Source organism: Nyctereutes procyonoides, unplaced genomic scaffold (genome assembly GCF_905146905.1).
Source record: "Nyctereutes procyonoides isolate TBG_1078 unplaced genomic scaffold, NYPRO_anot_genome, whole genome shotgun sequence".
Lineage (NCBI taxonomy): Eukaryota > Metazoa > Chordata > Mammalia > Carnivora > Canidae > Nyctereutes > Nyctereutes procyonoides.
Window position 1 is genome coordinate 51,994,940 of NW_026575133.1, and position 17,180 is coordinate 52,012,119.

The following is a 17,180-nucleotide window of genomic DNA, read 5'->3' on the forward strand; positions in this document are numbered from 1 at the left end:
TAGGTTTGGCTTTGCCTCAGGTCTCCCCCATTGGCTTGCAGATGGCCACCTTCTTGCTGTCTTCACATGGCTTTTCCTCCAAGCACACATCCCTTTCTCTCCAGTCCTGTTGTTTTAGGGTCCCAGGAGTACAGTCTTATTTAACCTTAATTACCTCCTTAGAAGCCCTATACAGTCACATTGGAGGTTAAGGCTCAATATATGAACTGGGGTGGGAGGTGCACAATTCAGTCCCTAATAGTCTGGGAAAAGTATTTACAAAATATTTTCCTTAGTAAACTTTTGATATTTTAAACCTTTTTGAGGTTTGTTCTTGATCAATACTGCGTGTGAACTTGAAAAAAGAATGTCTTCTGCTGTTAGTAGATGGAGTGTTCAGTAATTGCCAATTACATCAAGTTCATTTATCCTCTTGTTCAGTTCTTTTGAATCATTTATGTAGAAAGAATGGTTAAGTATCCAAGTGTAATTGTATATTTGTCTATTGTTTCAATTCTATAAGTTATCCCTTAATGTATTTTGAAGCTCTGTTAAGCAAAATCACAAATAGAGTTATCATGTCTCTTTGGAGAATTAATGTATTTATTATTTTATATTTCTCTTTTTTCCTGAAATGTTCCTGTTCTGAAGTCTACTTTTTCTGATATCATTATAGTTACTCCAACATTTTGTGGGTGGCTAAAGTTTGCTTGATAAAACCTTTTCCTTACTTTTATTTTCAGCATATATTTTTCTCTACATCTAAAGGTTTCTGGTAGACAGTAGATACTTGGGCTTCACGTTTTACCTAATTTGACATTCTCTGTCTTTTATTTGGTGTATTTAAATCACTTATATGTAATATAATTATTGATATTATTGGACTAAAAGCTTCCGTCTTGCTACATGTTTGATATTCCATCGCATTCCATTTTTCTGCTCTCCTTAGGATTAAGGATTTTTGAAAATAATTTTATTTATTTCCATTATTAGCTTTTCATTGTTATCTCTATTTGTTTATTTTTAATGGTTGCCCTGGTTTATTATACAGCTCCACTTGTCTGTTTATACCTTGAAATACTTTTGTGCTCAGGGCGCCTGGGTGGTGCAGTTGGTTAAGCATCAGACTGTAGGTTTCAGCTCTGTTCATGATCTAAATGATGAGACAGAGCCCAACATTGGGCTCTCTGTGCAACGTGGAGTCTGCTTAAGACTCTCCCTCTCTCTCTGCCCTTCCTCCCTGCACATTCTCTCTTTAAAAAATAAATACATAAAAACCTTGTAAGAAAAAATAAATACTCTGGAGTTGTTGTACAAGAGTATACCCCTAGTTGCTCCCTTCCATTTTTTGTGCTATTGTCATCATGTGTTTAACTTCACATACATTATAAATACACAATATATTATTATTAGTTTTTCTTAGTCATCTCCCAATGCAATTTAAAATAAGAAAAAAATAGTATTATTCTTATCTATATTTACCTACATTCATCTTATCACATTCCCAACACTCATCATTTCTTTGTATAGCTACAAGTTTCTGTCTGGTATATATATTTTTCTACCAGAAGATTTAAAAAAACTTTCTTGTAATACTGGTATGCTGTCAATGAATTCTTTTAGTTACTTTCAGATGACTTTACCTCTACTTCTGTTTTGTATATATTTTCACTGGGTTTGTAATTCTGGGTTTTTCTTTGAGCACTTCTAATGATTTCAATTCACTGTCTGCTGGATTGCAGAGTTCCTGATGAAAAGTCTGGTGTAAACTTTATCTTTTTTGCTCTGAAATGTGTCTTTTTTTCTACCTCAAGATTTCCCCTTTCTTTTTAATTTTCATCAGTTTGTTTATAATTATGGTATAACTAAGTAGTTTTTTTTTTTGGAAAAAAATGGGTAATTTATTCCACTTAGTGTTCCCGGAACTTCTTGGACCAAGGGCTTGTATCTGTTGTGTTTTGGAAATTTCTCAAGCATTACTTCTTCAAATATTTCTTCTATTTCATTCTATCCCCTTTTTCTTCCAGGGATACATATGTCTGTGACCATTTTATATTGTCCCTCAAAACTTGTATGCTCTGTTCTGCTGTTTGTTTTCTTTTTTATTCTTTTTTGAACTTTGTGTTTCCATTTGGGTAATTTTTGTAGAACTATTAAGACCAGTGATTATTTTTCTCAGCTATTCCGAATCTATTCTTAAGCCTGTTGAATACCTCATTCACCTGTTACTATTTCATTTCTAACATTTCCATTTGAGTCTTTCTTATGGTGTCTAGCTCTGCTGAAAGTTCTCATCTAGATTTGTGTGATATTCATCTTTTCCACTAGAGCTTTTAACATATTAATCATAGTTGTTTTGAAGTGTTGTCTGATAGTTCTAACATCTGTGTCAGATATGAATCTGGATATGTTGATTGGCAGGGTATTGCTTTTCTTTCTTTTGGATGCTTATTATTTTTTGTTGAAAGTCAGACATGCTGTGAAAGACACTGGTCTGAGGTGTGTGTGTGTGTGTGTGTGTGTGTGTGTGTATAATTTTTGGCCTGGAAATGAACATTTCTTTCCTTCTGCTAGGCTTCTTGTGTGAGGATTTGAATCAATGTAGCAGGAGTTGAGCTGGGTTTGGGATTTTGTTGTTGTTGCTATGATTGCCTTCAGTACATCACAGGCTTTAAATTGCTCTAACATTGTTTTGTATTTAGGGTGAGGGCTGGTTTTCAGAGGATTTTTCTCAGTGTGTGTTTCACACTCATCTGTAGGTCTTTCCGGATTCCCCAGAGAATTTATGCTATTGAATCTCTCAATAGCTAGTTGTTACCTGTTATTGATGATGATTAGACTTTTGATCAGGGGGGATATTTTCTTTTGTTCTTATTAAGCCTCAGTCTGGAGTTCCTTAGTGTCTTGGGTAGGTCCTTATAGTGTTCCTACTCCACTGCCAGGTGGTAGAGACCTCTCTCTCTCTCTCTCTCTCTATATATATATATATATATATATATATATATATATATATATATATACATATATGAAAAATTACCCATTTTTCCAAAAAACCTAATTAGTTATACCATAATTATAATCAAACTGATGAAAATTAAAAAGAAAGGGGAAATCTTGAGATAGAAAAAAAAGACACATTTCAGAGCAAAAAATATAAAGTTTACACCAGACTTCTCATCATATATATATATACATATATGTGTGTGTGTGTGTGTGTGTGTGTATACAGAAGTAAAAAATATATTTAAAATATATATATATATATATATATATATATATATATATATATATATATATTTTCTGACTTGAAAGAGCTTACCATAAAATTGGAAAAGAAATTAGACCATTTAAAGCACTACTTAATAATATGTGATAGTAGAATTGAAAGCTGCAGTAGGAATCCAGAGAAGAGGATTATTGATGAAGGTTAATTTGGTCAGGAAATTTGCTTTAAAGTAAACTTCAAAGGGTGGGTAAAGTTTAGAGACATATAATAGAGTTCATCTGAAATGAAAGAAACATAGAGGTTATGAAAATAATTATTTAAAGGAAGATACCATAAATTTAAGGAACCTCAAATAAGGCAATGTATAAAATCTAAACATATCTCCAGTTTTTCTTAGTTTTTTTTTGTTGTTGTTGTTTGTTTTTGTCCCCATTTGAGTAACTCCATCTTTACTAAATAGCAAGGTTTACCAGGTTCATCTTGATAGAATGATACAATATCATGAATTGTAAGTATTACCTTCCTGTCTTACACAGATGTTCCTTGTTTGCTAGTCTTGTACCATGCCATATGCATTTCTTGGTTTGGTTCTTTGGAATGTAGTAGAGAAGGAAATCAAGTTTCAGTGGGTGGATGTAATGGCAGATTCCTGTCTCCTCACTGGGAAATTACAGCCTGCAGTGATTCTCTAGTACTGTTTTATTGCTCCTGAAAAACCTGGAGCTCCCAGTCCAACACTTCTCATCAGAAATAATCTGGTAATGAAGTTGGCTATTGGCTGGACTTCATGCAATGGGCAAGTCTAGAAGTCACTGACATCTAGTCTTGGCAGTAACAGATTTGATAGAGATACCAGTGGTATTAAAGTCCTGGGTTACAAGCACTTTCAGGTCCCTTTTAGCTAAACATATCAAAGACTTCCCATCAAATTAGAAGACATTAACAGCAAGCCTGGGAGGGGGGTAGATTGTTTTAAAATTTTTTGATTCCTTATCATCGTTGAAGACATTTAGTCACTATATCTCATGGCAGGAAACCACAAAACGTTGCTTATTATAAATATTCTCCATTTACAAGAATAAAGAGCAATCAGTGTGCCCAGTGATGTGTATTTGGTACCAAAGTTGTGTGTGTGTGTATGTGTGTGTGTGTGTGTGTGTGTGTGTGTGTGTGTGCATGCGTGCCTGTATGCATGTGGCAGGAGGAAGGGAGAAGGGGAGGAAGAGAAAGAGAAATGGTGAGCAGGGAAAAAGCCAAAGGTAAAATCATTTTCTCTGCCCCAGTTAGTAAAATTAATTATACCCTGAGTGATAATTTAGTTTGAAAACCAGAGGATCTATTTCCCTATTCTTGCTCTTAGGACCACAGTAGCAACGTGCTTAGAGTAGCAGGGACCATGGCCCATGAAATGGGCCATAACTTTGGAATGTTTCATGACTCCTATGTTTGCAAGTGCCCTTCGACAATATGTGTGATGGACAGAGCACTAAGGTGAGGCTCTCTGGGAAGATGCTATCTGTCCCTGATTTTGGTTCACTCTGGGCTGTGCTTTATCTTTCATGTCATCTTCAGCAACACATTCAAGCTTTTAAATATTAAATAGTATAATCATGAATGCATATCTATGCCAAACCACATTATCCCTCATCTATATGCAATATTTTTCATTACCTAAGACATCATTCAAACATATTGTGTCTTTGCTGCTGGGGTGATTGACATTTTTTACTTCACCTCATCTGCACAAGACCTGGTTTCAGGAAATCATTAGTATTTATCAAATTTTCAATGAATTCAGATTGAGTGGTTCTCGAAAAAAATCTAGTGAAAGAAGAACATCCTTGCAGGAGGACAGAGAGATTATACATTCCTGCCTTGCCTAAACAAAGTTACCAGGGAATTTTGTCTTTCAAAATCCCACAATCCCCTTTATATATCTGTTTTCATTGCCTGTTGCATCTCACTCAATCTAGGGTTAGTCTCTCACACCCTTCCACAAAGTAGCATTGTGGTGGCATGCCAGGCACATATCTTATGTTATCTCTCCCAGATACTCCTGCATTTTTAAACCTCAGCTTTATTTGTGAACTGAAGACATTCTGTCCAAAGTAATTCCTCTGAGGAAAGTGAATTCTGAGACACATAAATAAATATGACTTTACTACCATTAGGACTTCACAACCAAAATGGCCTAAGGCTGAATAAGATTATCTGGATAAGTCAGAAATATCTTTTTTTTTTTAAACAGTAGCCTAGATGCTACACTTTGAGATCTGACATAGTTTTCCATTAAGCTGGAAGTGTTTGTGTCCATCCAGGATGGCTAATGCAGGTGCACAAATGAGCTCATAACGTAGCAGTTGGGCAGCGGATTGGGTTTAATCTTTTGGGGCAGGTTTTGGGCGTTATCTTCAATGTGATATTGCTCCCTTCATGCTCAGCATGACTGTTCCATTTCCTCTTTCTTCATCTTCATAGCTTCTACATACCTACAGACTTCAGTTCCTGCAGCCGTGTCAGCTATGACAAGTTCTTTGAAGACAAACTATCAAATTGCCTTTTCAACGCCCCATTGCCCACTGATATCATATCCATCCCAATCTGTGGGAACCAGGTGGTAGAAATGGGAGAGGACTGTGATTGTGGGACTCCGGAGGTACCACCAAATACTTTCTAAAGTGATCTAATTTGTCTTTTAATTGCTAAGAAGATATACTATAAAACTATATTATTACTCTGAAATTGGACACTTCTTGTAATTTTGCATATGTTAATTTGTAGACATTTGTCAGGCCAACCTTTCTAACAATGAATACTACATTGCTTAACAGACCTTCCTAATTTCCTTCTTGGGGTTCTTTCTCCATTTCCTGTTTTTCAATAACCAGTTAACAACTGGGCTTTGTATCTTCATCCCTCCCTTTCTGGCAGAAATACTTCACCTCTCTTATGTGCCTAGGACCTACCGAGCAGTTACTTTCAGCACAGCACTGCAGTAGTGCTCAGAGGATGTAAATAACTTGCCCAAGGTCACAGAGCTGGTAAAGGGAAAGGTCAAGATGTAGACTCAAATGTTTGTCCAGAGCCACCTTGCACTAGGATTTAGTTCTTTACTTTGCAACTTAAGAGTTTTTACCCTTAGGAATCCTAGCCTGATCCCACTCTATTGACAGGGCAGCCAGGGGTCTGAATGGGACCTTTGCCCCCATTTTATCAACACTTCATATGAGTGACATGTTAAGGCCTCAAGGGGTCAGCTCTTCAGTAATTTCAAAATATGACCACAAATGTATTCATTCTATGAAAAAGAGAAATCTTTCCAAAATGATGCTTATATTTTAAATAAAGACAACAGTTTTAGCTCTAAAAAATTGTAACTTTAAATATAGCACTCTCTTAAGGAAACTGAACAATTATAAGAGGAAGTTTCTGAGGTAGGAGCTTCCCCAAAACCTCGTGCAGGTGCCTGGTTTCTCAGAAACCAGGTGGGGAGAGCAAGACAGTCTATTGCTTGATGCAGAGTTGAATTAAATGTCAAAATTGGATAAAGAATTATACTTTTAGATTTTTAGTACATATTCTAGAGATTGAATATATTGCTGGATAAAACAAATGAGCTCAACTAATTACATTTTTAATTATTTAGATAACTTTTATTTTAAAAACTATTCTTTTTCCTTTTTTTTTCTCTCATATTTCACCAAAAAATAAAAAAGATCAAGTACTACCATGGGAGGCTGAGTGAACTAGAGAAAATAATAAAATTTAAAAAGATGTCAGTAGAATTCAGATACATGACAAACCGCTGGATTTGGAAAAATATCCAAAGTATATTTTTCTAATGTTGAGCTTTGTTCTCTTTTATTTTCCAAAAATTATTTTCAGCCTATATCACAGTAGGGGCTATGTGATGAAAAACTTATAAATAATATAAAAATTTATATTATTTATATTATGTGGTGAAATGAGAGCAAAAAAAATGAGACTCAATCACCATTTGCATTTGTTTCTGGTATTTCTTAGGAATGTACCAACATTTGCTGTGATGCTAAAATTTGTAAAATCAAAGCAAATTTTCAATGTGCAATAGGAGAATGCTGTGAAAAATGCCAGGTAAGATTTTATTTTATTCTACTTTATTTTTTTAGAGATTTTATTTACTTATTCACGAGAGACACGAAGAGAGAGGAGAGACATAGGCAGAGGGAGAAGCAGGTTCCCCCGCAGGGAGCCCAATGTGGGACTCTATCCCAGGACCCTGGGATCACACTTTGAGTCAAAGAAAGATGCTCAACCACTGAGCCACCCAGGCGTCCCTTTATTCCACTTTAATAATTATGATTACTGTTTATTTTGCTATATCAAAAATCTCAGGGACTATGTTAAATGAAATAGCAGAGCACCAATTTTCTGTCTATAAAATAACAGTGCCTACCATTTATATACAAGTGCTTTACAAACATGGGCTATTTGATCCCCCAACAATATTTTGGTTAGGTATTATTATCTTATTTTGCTTCTGAAGAAACAGAAGCTCAGAATAGAAAATGTGCAAAATAATAGGCCACTGAATCGCAAACCCCAAATATGACCAATTCCAAAGCCAATACCTGCCACTGCTTCTGATACCACAGAGCCTTCTTGCACCAAACCTCATAATTGATTGCATATTCCTTTAATAATGGGCTTGGTGGGAAAGCTTTTGTTTTAGGTAATATAGGGATCTCCCTTGACTTCAGACTTTGAAGTCATTTCAGGGTGAAATTAGTAGAACACAGACATAAAGTGATGATTCTGTATCATTTTCTCTTCAAAGCTTATTGCCTTTCGTTTCAGGTTCAAGTTTAGGATTTTACATTCTATCATTGCATAGAATTTTCTATTATGATTATTTGTTTATATATGTTTCCTTAGTTAGACTGGCTTCTGAGGGCAAGGGGCTGGTTCATCCGCACCTGGCACAGAGTTTCATACATTTTAAATGCTCAAAATCTGTCTGCAGAAGGAATGTGTAGATAGATGGCATACCAGCTTATAGGTAGTGTTTGGGAATTTTTTTTTAAATCGGGGAATGGAAAGAAATAAAAGGCCAAAAGGAAGAAAATTTGAGAACTTAAGTAGTACTCAACAAGTGGTGATTATGTGCTATTTGTTGGAAATTGTAAAAGATTTTTAAAAAAGTAGTCTTTGACTTCAAAGAACATGCTGTTTCTTTAGGGTAATGCTATACATACCTGAAACAGGTGAAAATATAATGCATTATTTAATGCCCAAGTAGACATTATAAGGATATAAGCCCTTTGTGTAATACTTTCCACTTATATTTTCACTTAGTTTTCATAATGACTCTGTAAAGGAAATAGTAGATGTTCAGGAAATGGATTTTCAAAGAGATTAATTCCCTTTTCTAAGGTATATTCCTAGCCCCTGGGAGAGCCAATATTCAAACCTCTATCTTCCAAATCTGAATTCAGGGCTCTTCCCACCATGTGTAGAAAGAAAGGCAGCAATGTGCCCTGAAGACATCAGACGAGGCTTCCTGGAAAATGAGGCTGTCCTAACGTAATGCATAGATTTTAGATAAGTACAGAAAAAGAGAAAAAATTCCTAAATTAGAAGGCTGGGAGGAAATAAAAATGGGACAGGAGGTATAAGCATGGCTTATGTGATATCTGGTAAGAAAGCTAGTCTGGCTGGAGTAGTGGGGGTTGAATTTAGAGGGTCTTGTATGATATAATTAGATTTTGGATTCCATTCTGTTATCAATGTAAAGATATTGTAAATTTTCTGATGATAGGGGAGCACACTTGCTCACCTCCAGTAGGGAAAGATGTACCTCTTCAGATCTGCGTAAATAGCAGAATTTATTTTACTAAGTTTTCTCTTAGGCAGTAAGAGCAAGATTTGCAGTAGTAGATTGCCATGGAATTAATACATCAAATGAATATTTGGTTATTTCTCCCCCATAATAAATCATTGCATAGGAAGAAAGGAGTTAAAAAGAAATATTTGAGCAAATAAAAGGAATTAGGATTAGGAAACATGATGCTTGGGAAAGTCTCAGAGCACACGGATCTGGTGCTTGTAAATGTACCTTCCTTAATACAGAAGATTCACTTCACCAGTAAATCTCCGAAGCTGCAGATGTAAATCTCCTTGAAAATCATGACAAATATGCATTCAGCAAAGGAAAAAAATCCCTTCTTTGCATCTAAAATGAGGCTTGGTTTTCTTCTATACCTTTCTCATTGATATTTCTATAGTGCTTGCTCTATAAATTCAGAAATATTGATTACTTGAAGACTTAGGCCATTGGGAGAAGTCAATAAAAATAATATAATAGGGGATGTCTTTAGTTTACATAGCACAGATGTGGGATGGAATAGAATGATACCTCGAAGGAGCTTGCCAATAAAAGGCCAAAGGGAAAAATATTATTTGCATTAATTTGAGATACATTAGAGTAAGTCAGATGGAAAAAAAGCCTTCTCTTCATTTTTATTTCCCTGCAGTTTAAAAAGGCTGGTGCAGTGTGCAGACCAGCAAAAGATGAGTGTGACCTGCCGGAAATGTGTGATGGCAAATCTGGTATTTGCCCTGATGACAGATTCCGAGTCAATGGCTTCCCTTGCCAAAATGGGGAGGGCTACTGTTTTATGGGGCTGTGCCCCACGCTGCAGGAGCAGTGCACCGAGCTATGGGGATCAGGTAGGAGGACAAGCCTCAGTGCTGCTGGCTTTCCTGCCCCTCTGTATGCACATGCAATGAAAAATCATGTTATAACAGGTGGCAGTGTTTAATCATGGCCAAAGTAGTATTCTGACCCAATCTTCTTTCTTAGAAACTGTGCTACAGCTCAAAATCCTGGATAAATACATCTTAAGACATAAGATCAATTTGGGGATTGCTAGATTCAACAAATAAAAATAAAGATGGCCCAGTTAAATTTGAATTTCAGATTAACAATTTTTTTCTTATCTGCATGTATCATGAAATATTTGAAGTAAACTTGCACTAAGAAAACTTTATCTGAAATTCAAATTTAACTGAGTAAAACTGAGTAAAAGACTATCCAATGAGAAAAAGTCTCTTCAACAAATGGTGTTGGGAAAACTGGACAGACATAAAGAAGAATGAAACTATACCACTTTTTTAATTTTTTTAAATTTTTATTTATTTATGATAGAGAGAGAGAGAGAGAGAGAGAGAGAGAGAGGCAGAGACATAGGCAGAGGGAGAAGCAGGCTCCATGCACCGGGAGCCTGATGTGGGATTCGATCCCGGGTCTCCAGGCGCTAAACCGCTGCGCCACCCAGGGATCCCTGTACCACTTTTTTTAAACACCATACATAAAATTAAATTCAAAATTAATTAAAGACCTAACTGTGAGATTTGAAATCATAAAAATTCCAGGGAGGAACATAATCAATAATCTCTTTGACATCGGCCATAGCAAATTCTTTCTAGATATGTCTCTGGAGGAAAGGGATGCAAAAGCAAAAAGAAACTATTGAAACTTCATCAAAATAAAAAGCTTCCACACAGTGAGGGAAACAATCAACAAAACTAAAAGGCAACCTATGGAATGGGAGGAGATATTTGCAAATGACATATATGATAAATGATTAGTATTCAAAATATATAAATAATTTAAATAATTTATACAACCAAACACCCCCAAACAAATCATCCAGTTATAAAACACACATAAGACATGAATAGATATTTTTCCAAAGGAGACATCCAGATGGCCGACAGACACATGAAAAGATGTTCAATATCACTCATCATCAGGGAAATACAAATCAAAACTACGATGAGATATCACTTCACATCTGTCAGAATGGCTAAAATCAACAACACAAGAAACAATAAGTGCTGGCAAGGATGTGGAGAAAGGGGAACCCTCGACACTGTTGGTGAGAATGCAATCTAGTGCAGCCACTGTGGAAAATAGTATGGAGGTTCCTCAAAAAGTTATAAATAGAGCTTACCTACAGTCCAACAATTGCACCACTAGGGATTTACCCAAAGAATACAAAAATACTAATTCAAAGGGATACACTACTCTGATGTTTATAGCAACATTATCTATAATAGCCAAGTTATGGAAGTAACCCAGGTATCTATCCACTGATGAATGGATAAAAGAGTGGTATATATATATATATATATATATATATATATAATGGAATATTACTCAGCCATAAAAAGAATGGATCTTGCCATTTGCAATGACATGGATGGAGCTAGAAAGTATAAAGCTAAGTGAGATACGTGAGTCAGAGAAAGACCTATCACATGATTTCACTTATATGTGGAATTTAAGAAACAAAAGAACAAATAAGGGGGAAAAAAAGAGGCAAACCAAAAAACAGACTCTTAACTATAGAGAACAAACTGATGGTTACCAGAGGAAGATGAGTGAGGGGATGGGTGAAACAGGTGATGGGAATTAAGGAGTGTACTTGCTGTAATGAACACCAGGTGCTATATGAAGTGTTGAACCACTGTATTGAACACCTGAAACTAATGTTAACTATTGGAATTTAAATAAAAACTAAAAAAAAAAAAAACAAATTTGAGTATCAAGATCCTTCTCAGATCAAGATCCTTCTCAGATAAGTACACTCTTAGAAGTGTGTGTGTGTGTGTGTGTGTGTGTGTGTGTGTGTGTGTGTGTAGGGGTGCCAGGGGTGCTGGGAGATGGGCAGAGCATAAGGAGAGAAGGAGAAAAGAAAAGAAGGACTGTGGGAATTCAGAGGAGCAATTTGGAAAAGTGAAGTCTCTTGAATGCTCATTTTGCCCATTATACTGGAATTTTAGTTTTCTAAATTAGTAATCGCACCTCAGATGAACCTCATTGACTATGATACTGCAACTGTGCAAAGCTATATAATAGAATTTTATAAGCAATGTTCTCTGATTATACCATAAAAAGGAAATGAAAAATAAAAACATAACAATCTCCAAAACCATAAACCAAAACTTAAATTGGAAAGGCAATTTAAAAAATATCAGTTCTTTGGACTTTCTGTATACGATGTCCATTGTGCACACCTCTTTAATTTTCACACCCTCCTCTACTACACTTACTTAAATAACTGAAGGAATGTTTTAATAGGGAAAATGCATATTCCTAAAAATACTTGAAAAAGGTTTTCACATGCCACGAACTTTTCATAATTCCTGAAAATATACATAAAAGAAGGGACGCTTGGGTGGCTCAGTGGTTGAGCGTCTGCCTTTGGCTCAAGGCATAATCCCAGGACTCTGGGATTGAGTCCCACATCAGGCTTCCTGAATGAAGCCTGCTTTTCCCTCTGCCTATGTCTCTGTCTCTCTCTCTCTCTGTCTCTCATGAATAAATAAATAAAATCTTAAAAAAAAAGAAGTTAAAAGCAGAACATCACTGATTGACAATATACCCAGTAAAAAGGCAATCTGAGAAATACATGGATTAAAACTCTGAAGACTTTCTGAATAAAACCCTTTGTATCAGGCAAGAGTGGGCTGAGGCACAATTTGAGGAGCAAAGCTTGATAACCATTGGTGCGTGGGGAAGGACCCTAGTGTGCTGGAATCTGGCCTCAGTAGCCCTCCTGCTTAACAGGTCATGCAGACATACACGCTAAGTTACATGTGGAAACAAAGATGGTTGTGTGGGTTAAAGAAAGACCCTGTGTTTCCTTGGCTAACTTTGGCATACAGCAGGAAACTGGGGAAAGAAAATCTGCACAGAGCTGAAGCTCTGAGCATCCCCTTTATTATCTGGTGATAAATCACTGCAGTAAAGACTACAACTTTCTTCTTTTGCTTGATCCTTTACTGTCTGCCTCCCCTGTAAATCTGTAAATTTCCCACTACCTAGAGACTGTGTATTTTGTTCACAACTGTATTCCCAGTGTGTCCTAGCACATTGCCTGACTTTCAATGTTCAAAATTATTGAATTAATGTTGAACATATTTATCCAATATTGAAATAGGAAAGATTGTTTAAATCACACATTTAAAGGTAGCTTGTATAAAAGATCAGAGAGGCAGATTGCCCTAAATAAAATTCCAAATTTTGTAATTCAGAAGGGATCACAAATTTGTTTCAAATTAATCTTCAACGTTTGAAAAGGCTTATATATAAGGGGGAGATCACTCTCTCCGATATCACATCATTTCTATAAATCACTTGCAATTCAAATATGGAAATTGTGACCAAGGCATTAACAGATAAATTGTCATAAAGGAGTGCAAATGTCTAAAAAACATTAAAGTCATTTTAATGCACTAGCAAGAAGTATGAAACAGTGACACATTGATGAGTCAAGAAATGCAAATATAGTAAGAAATAGGAATGAAAAATTGATTTCCTTCAACATTTATCAAATTGACAAAATTTTGTTACAGTTAATGCTCAGTTTCAGTCAAGATGTGTCAAAACACCAAGTTTTACACACTCTGGTAAGGACATGAATTAGCACAGTCTTTCCAGGATGACTTGGAAAACCGTATGTACAACCTAAAAAGAAAACGTACAGCTTTCCCCAGAAAGTGCATTCAGGAATACTTTTTCACAAAGGATTTTCAGCCAGCACTTTTATTTATTTATTTATTTATTTATTTATTTATTTATTTATTCATTCATTCATTCATTCATTTATTCATTCATTTTATAGCCTGGTGAGCACTTTTAAAATTGATGAAGGATAATTGGGAAACATCTCAAAGCTCAAGAAAAAGCATTAGTCAAATAAAATGTAGAAATTTTCCAATTAGACTTTCAGAGCTATGATACTGCTGAATATTTAGTTACTGGGGAAAGGCCAAGTATACTATTAATTGGGAAGCAGCGTGGTACCAGGTGTATAAATGTTACTTTCCACAATATTAGCAGCAATAAATCTGAAGTTTGGAATTACAAATATGCTTTTTCTTTTTATTCATGCCTAATTATTCAATATTTTTCAGTGCAGTTTGTTATAATAATGGGGAGCCTATAAATGCTATTAAGATCAAATAGTTAAGAAAGTATAATAAAATTTATTTTATCATCTTGGCATTGAAACATGAAATTCAGTAAAATGATCCAAGTTTACAGATAAACCAACAGGTTAAGGCACTGGGCCAAGGTCACACAGCTGCAGCTTAGCCCCTGAGCTCGTAAGCACTATGTTCTATTGCTTGTCTGATGGGAATCTAAGGAAGACTGCATTAGAAATTAAATATGTGATGCTTATTGCTGTGTCTCCACAAAGCAGAAGTTTGACTAAACATAGCAAATAATTGTGACAGTAGCAAGTATTAGCAGGAGAGCATTCCAATGTCTGCTGGTGGGTGGTTACTATAATGATTGTGGCTTTCCTAGCTAGTCTTCATATTTAGATGGATTTTTTTGAATCTTCTGAAAATCAACCACATTTCCAAATATTTAGATAGTCACTATTCAAAAGTTAAATATTTACAGGATTATTTTATGTGTTTGTTAAGATTTTATTTATTTATTTATTTATTTATTTATTTATTTATTTATTTCAAGAGAATGTGTGCATGAGGTGGGAAGGGCCGGAGGGAGAGAATCTTTTTTTTTTTTAATTTTTATTTATTTATGATAGTCATACACACACACAGAGAGAGAGAGAGAGAGAGAGAGAGAGAGAGAGGCAGAGACACAGGCAGAGGGAGAAGCAGGCTCCATGCACTGGGAGCCCGATATGGGATTCGATCCCGGGTCTCCAGGATCGCGCCCTGGGCCAAAGGCAGGCGCCAAACCGCTGCGCCACCCAGGGATCCCTTTTTTTTTTTTTTTTTTTTTTTTTTTTTTAAGGGAGAGAATCTTAAGCAGACTCTGAGAAGAGTGCAGAGCCTGTCATAGGGCTCGACCTCAGGACACTGAGATCATGACCTGACACGAAATCAAGAGCTGGATGCTTAACTGACTGAACCACCCAGGCACCTCTAAAGAATTGTTTTAAATTCTAGCCAGCTTTCTTAATAACAAACTATTGCAGCCTTTATTTCTGACAATGGTCAATGGGATTATGCTGATATAGTTTATATGCTTTGCATTTCATTAATTTTATATTTCATTGATTCTTTGTAGAATTGAATAACTTATCTCATTTCTAATATGTCTCTACTGACCATGCCTGCTTCCAGGGACCAAGGTTGCAGATAGATCGTGCTACAGCAGGAATGAAGGTGGATCAAAGTATGGATACTGTCGCAAAGTGGAGGACAGACCTATCCCCTGCAAAGCAAGGTAAGTGGCTTGTTGTTTGAATCTTCTTGCTCCATAGAGTAGAGAAATCACACACTTCCAGACACATGTTCTGGTTTATTCCAATTAAAGCAAAAGTTAATTTGGACATCATTCATTTGATAAGCATTCACGTGACTATTATGTTCTATGTTTTAGGTTAGGCACTAAGTTAAAAGACAAATAAGAAATGAACTATTTTTTCCAGTCCCTCATGGTGGAAACTTCAGATGACATCAAGTACAGTCACTGTTAAATAGAGGCAATGTTTGGATGGAACATGCAGCAGTGAATGGACCTGGCTGGAAATCTATACGTGGACTTTTCAATACAACTTAGCAGCTTTTCCATCTAAGTGTTTCATTATAATTCTAGGAGTAGAAATATTTATCTACTCAGAAGGATATCCAAAAAAATGCTTGTATAGTTTTGTTTAAGCTTGCCATGGCATTACAGAAAGAAAAAATACAGTAAGATAAAAGACTGACAATTCACCTGAAGAATTTGTTTTACTTTTTGTATTGATATTCTGGAAAAAAATTCTATAATATCATAAGCAAAAGAGTTGAGAGTTTTGTGTAAGGTTTTTTTTTATAATACAATTTCAAGATGACTTTTTTTTTAATTTTTATTTATTTATGATAGTCACACAGAGAGCGAGAGAGAGAGAGAAGCAGAGACACAGGCAGAGGGAGAAGCAGGCTCCATGCACCGGGAGCCCGATGTGGGACTCGATCCCGGGTCTCCAGGATCGTGCCCTGGGCCAAAGGCAGGCGCCAAACCGCTGCGCCACCCAGGGATCCCTCAAGATGACTTTTAAAATTTAAATTATAATAGATTAAACTTAGTACCTGCTCCAAATTTTACACATACTAGGTGATGTATAATAGACTGAACAAGATTAACATTCTCAAAGTTTTTCTATTAAACAGTAATTTTTCCAGATGATAAATATTACCAAACTATATTTTTGGACATAGTGTCACCCTTTGGGTTGCCTGAGCCTAAAGGATAATAAAATTCCATTGTCTCTCCTTTATAAGAAATCAGGGCAGATTCAAGGATTTGAACATAAGATTCTACTTACTTCTAATTGGCCAGAATACAGGCAATTGGCCAAAATTAGCTGTCTAGGAATCTGGGAAATGCAGGTTTTGTTTTTGAGGAAAATGTGCCTTGCTCATATTCAGTGGTTCTATTACTGAAGAATAAAAAAGAAATTTGACATAAAGGAGAACTAGAAGTCTCAGCTATAGGGAGAAATACGATTAGTTAAATATTGGTAGGGAGCTGATTTAGAACTACATAGAATTGCCATTTGGATCCTGGTATTTCAACTGCAATAAATTTGGCTTTTCCTCAGTGATGCCATGTGTGGGAAGTTGTTCTGTCAAGGTGGGTCAGATAATTTGCCCTGGAGAGGACATATAGTAACTTTCCTGACATGTAAAACATTTAATCCTGAAGACAGCAGTCAAGAAATAGGCATGGTAGCCAATGGAACGAAGTGTGGAAACAAGAAGGTAGGTTGAAAATGTAGCTTTTAATCAAAATGTTTTTTATCTTTTGTTTTGTTTTGTTTTTTTGCTTCCCAAGGACTCCTTATGCTTCATGGGGCACTGTTTTCAAAGCAATACTCATACCATTCATTTATGCATGAATGTATTCATTCCTTCAATACTATTTAATAAATAACTATTGTGTGCTCAGTACTAGATTATTAAA

At 35.8% G+C, this 17,180-nt stretch overlaps 1 protein-coding gene across 1 annotated transcript in view; it reads left to right on the forward strand.

Moving 5' to 3' along the window:
* The window catches only part of ADAM28 (ADAM metallopeptidase domain 28), a 56,973-nt gene that overhangs the window by 25,760 nt on the left and 14,033 nt on the right, over window positions 1–17,180 (forward strand). Inside the window, exons 11-16 of the mRNA XM_055300054.1 lie at window positions 4,566–4,696; window positions 5,684–5,861; window positions 7,229–7,318; window positions 9,718–9,913; window positions 15,356–15,458; window positions 16,819–16,978. Of these exons, the coding sequence (XP_055156029.1) occupies window positions 4,566–4,696; window positions 5,684–5,861; window positions 7,229–7,318; window positions 9,718–9,913; window positions 15,356–15,458; window positions 16,819–16,978 (858 nt within the window). The remainder of the gene's footprint in view (window positions 1–4,565; window positions 4,697–5,683; window positions 5,862–7,228; window positions 7,319–9,717; window positions 9,914–15,355; window positions 15,459–16,818; window positions 16,979–17,180) is intronic.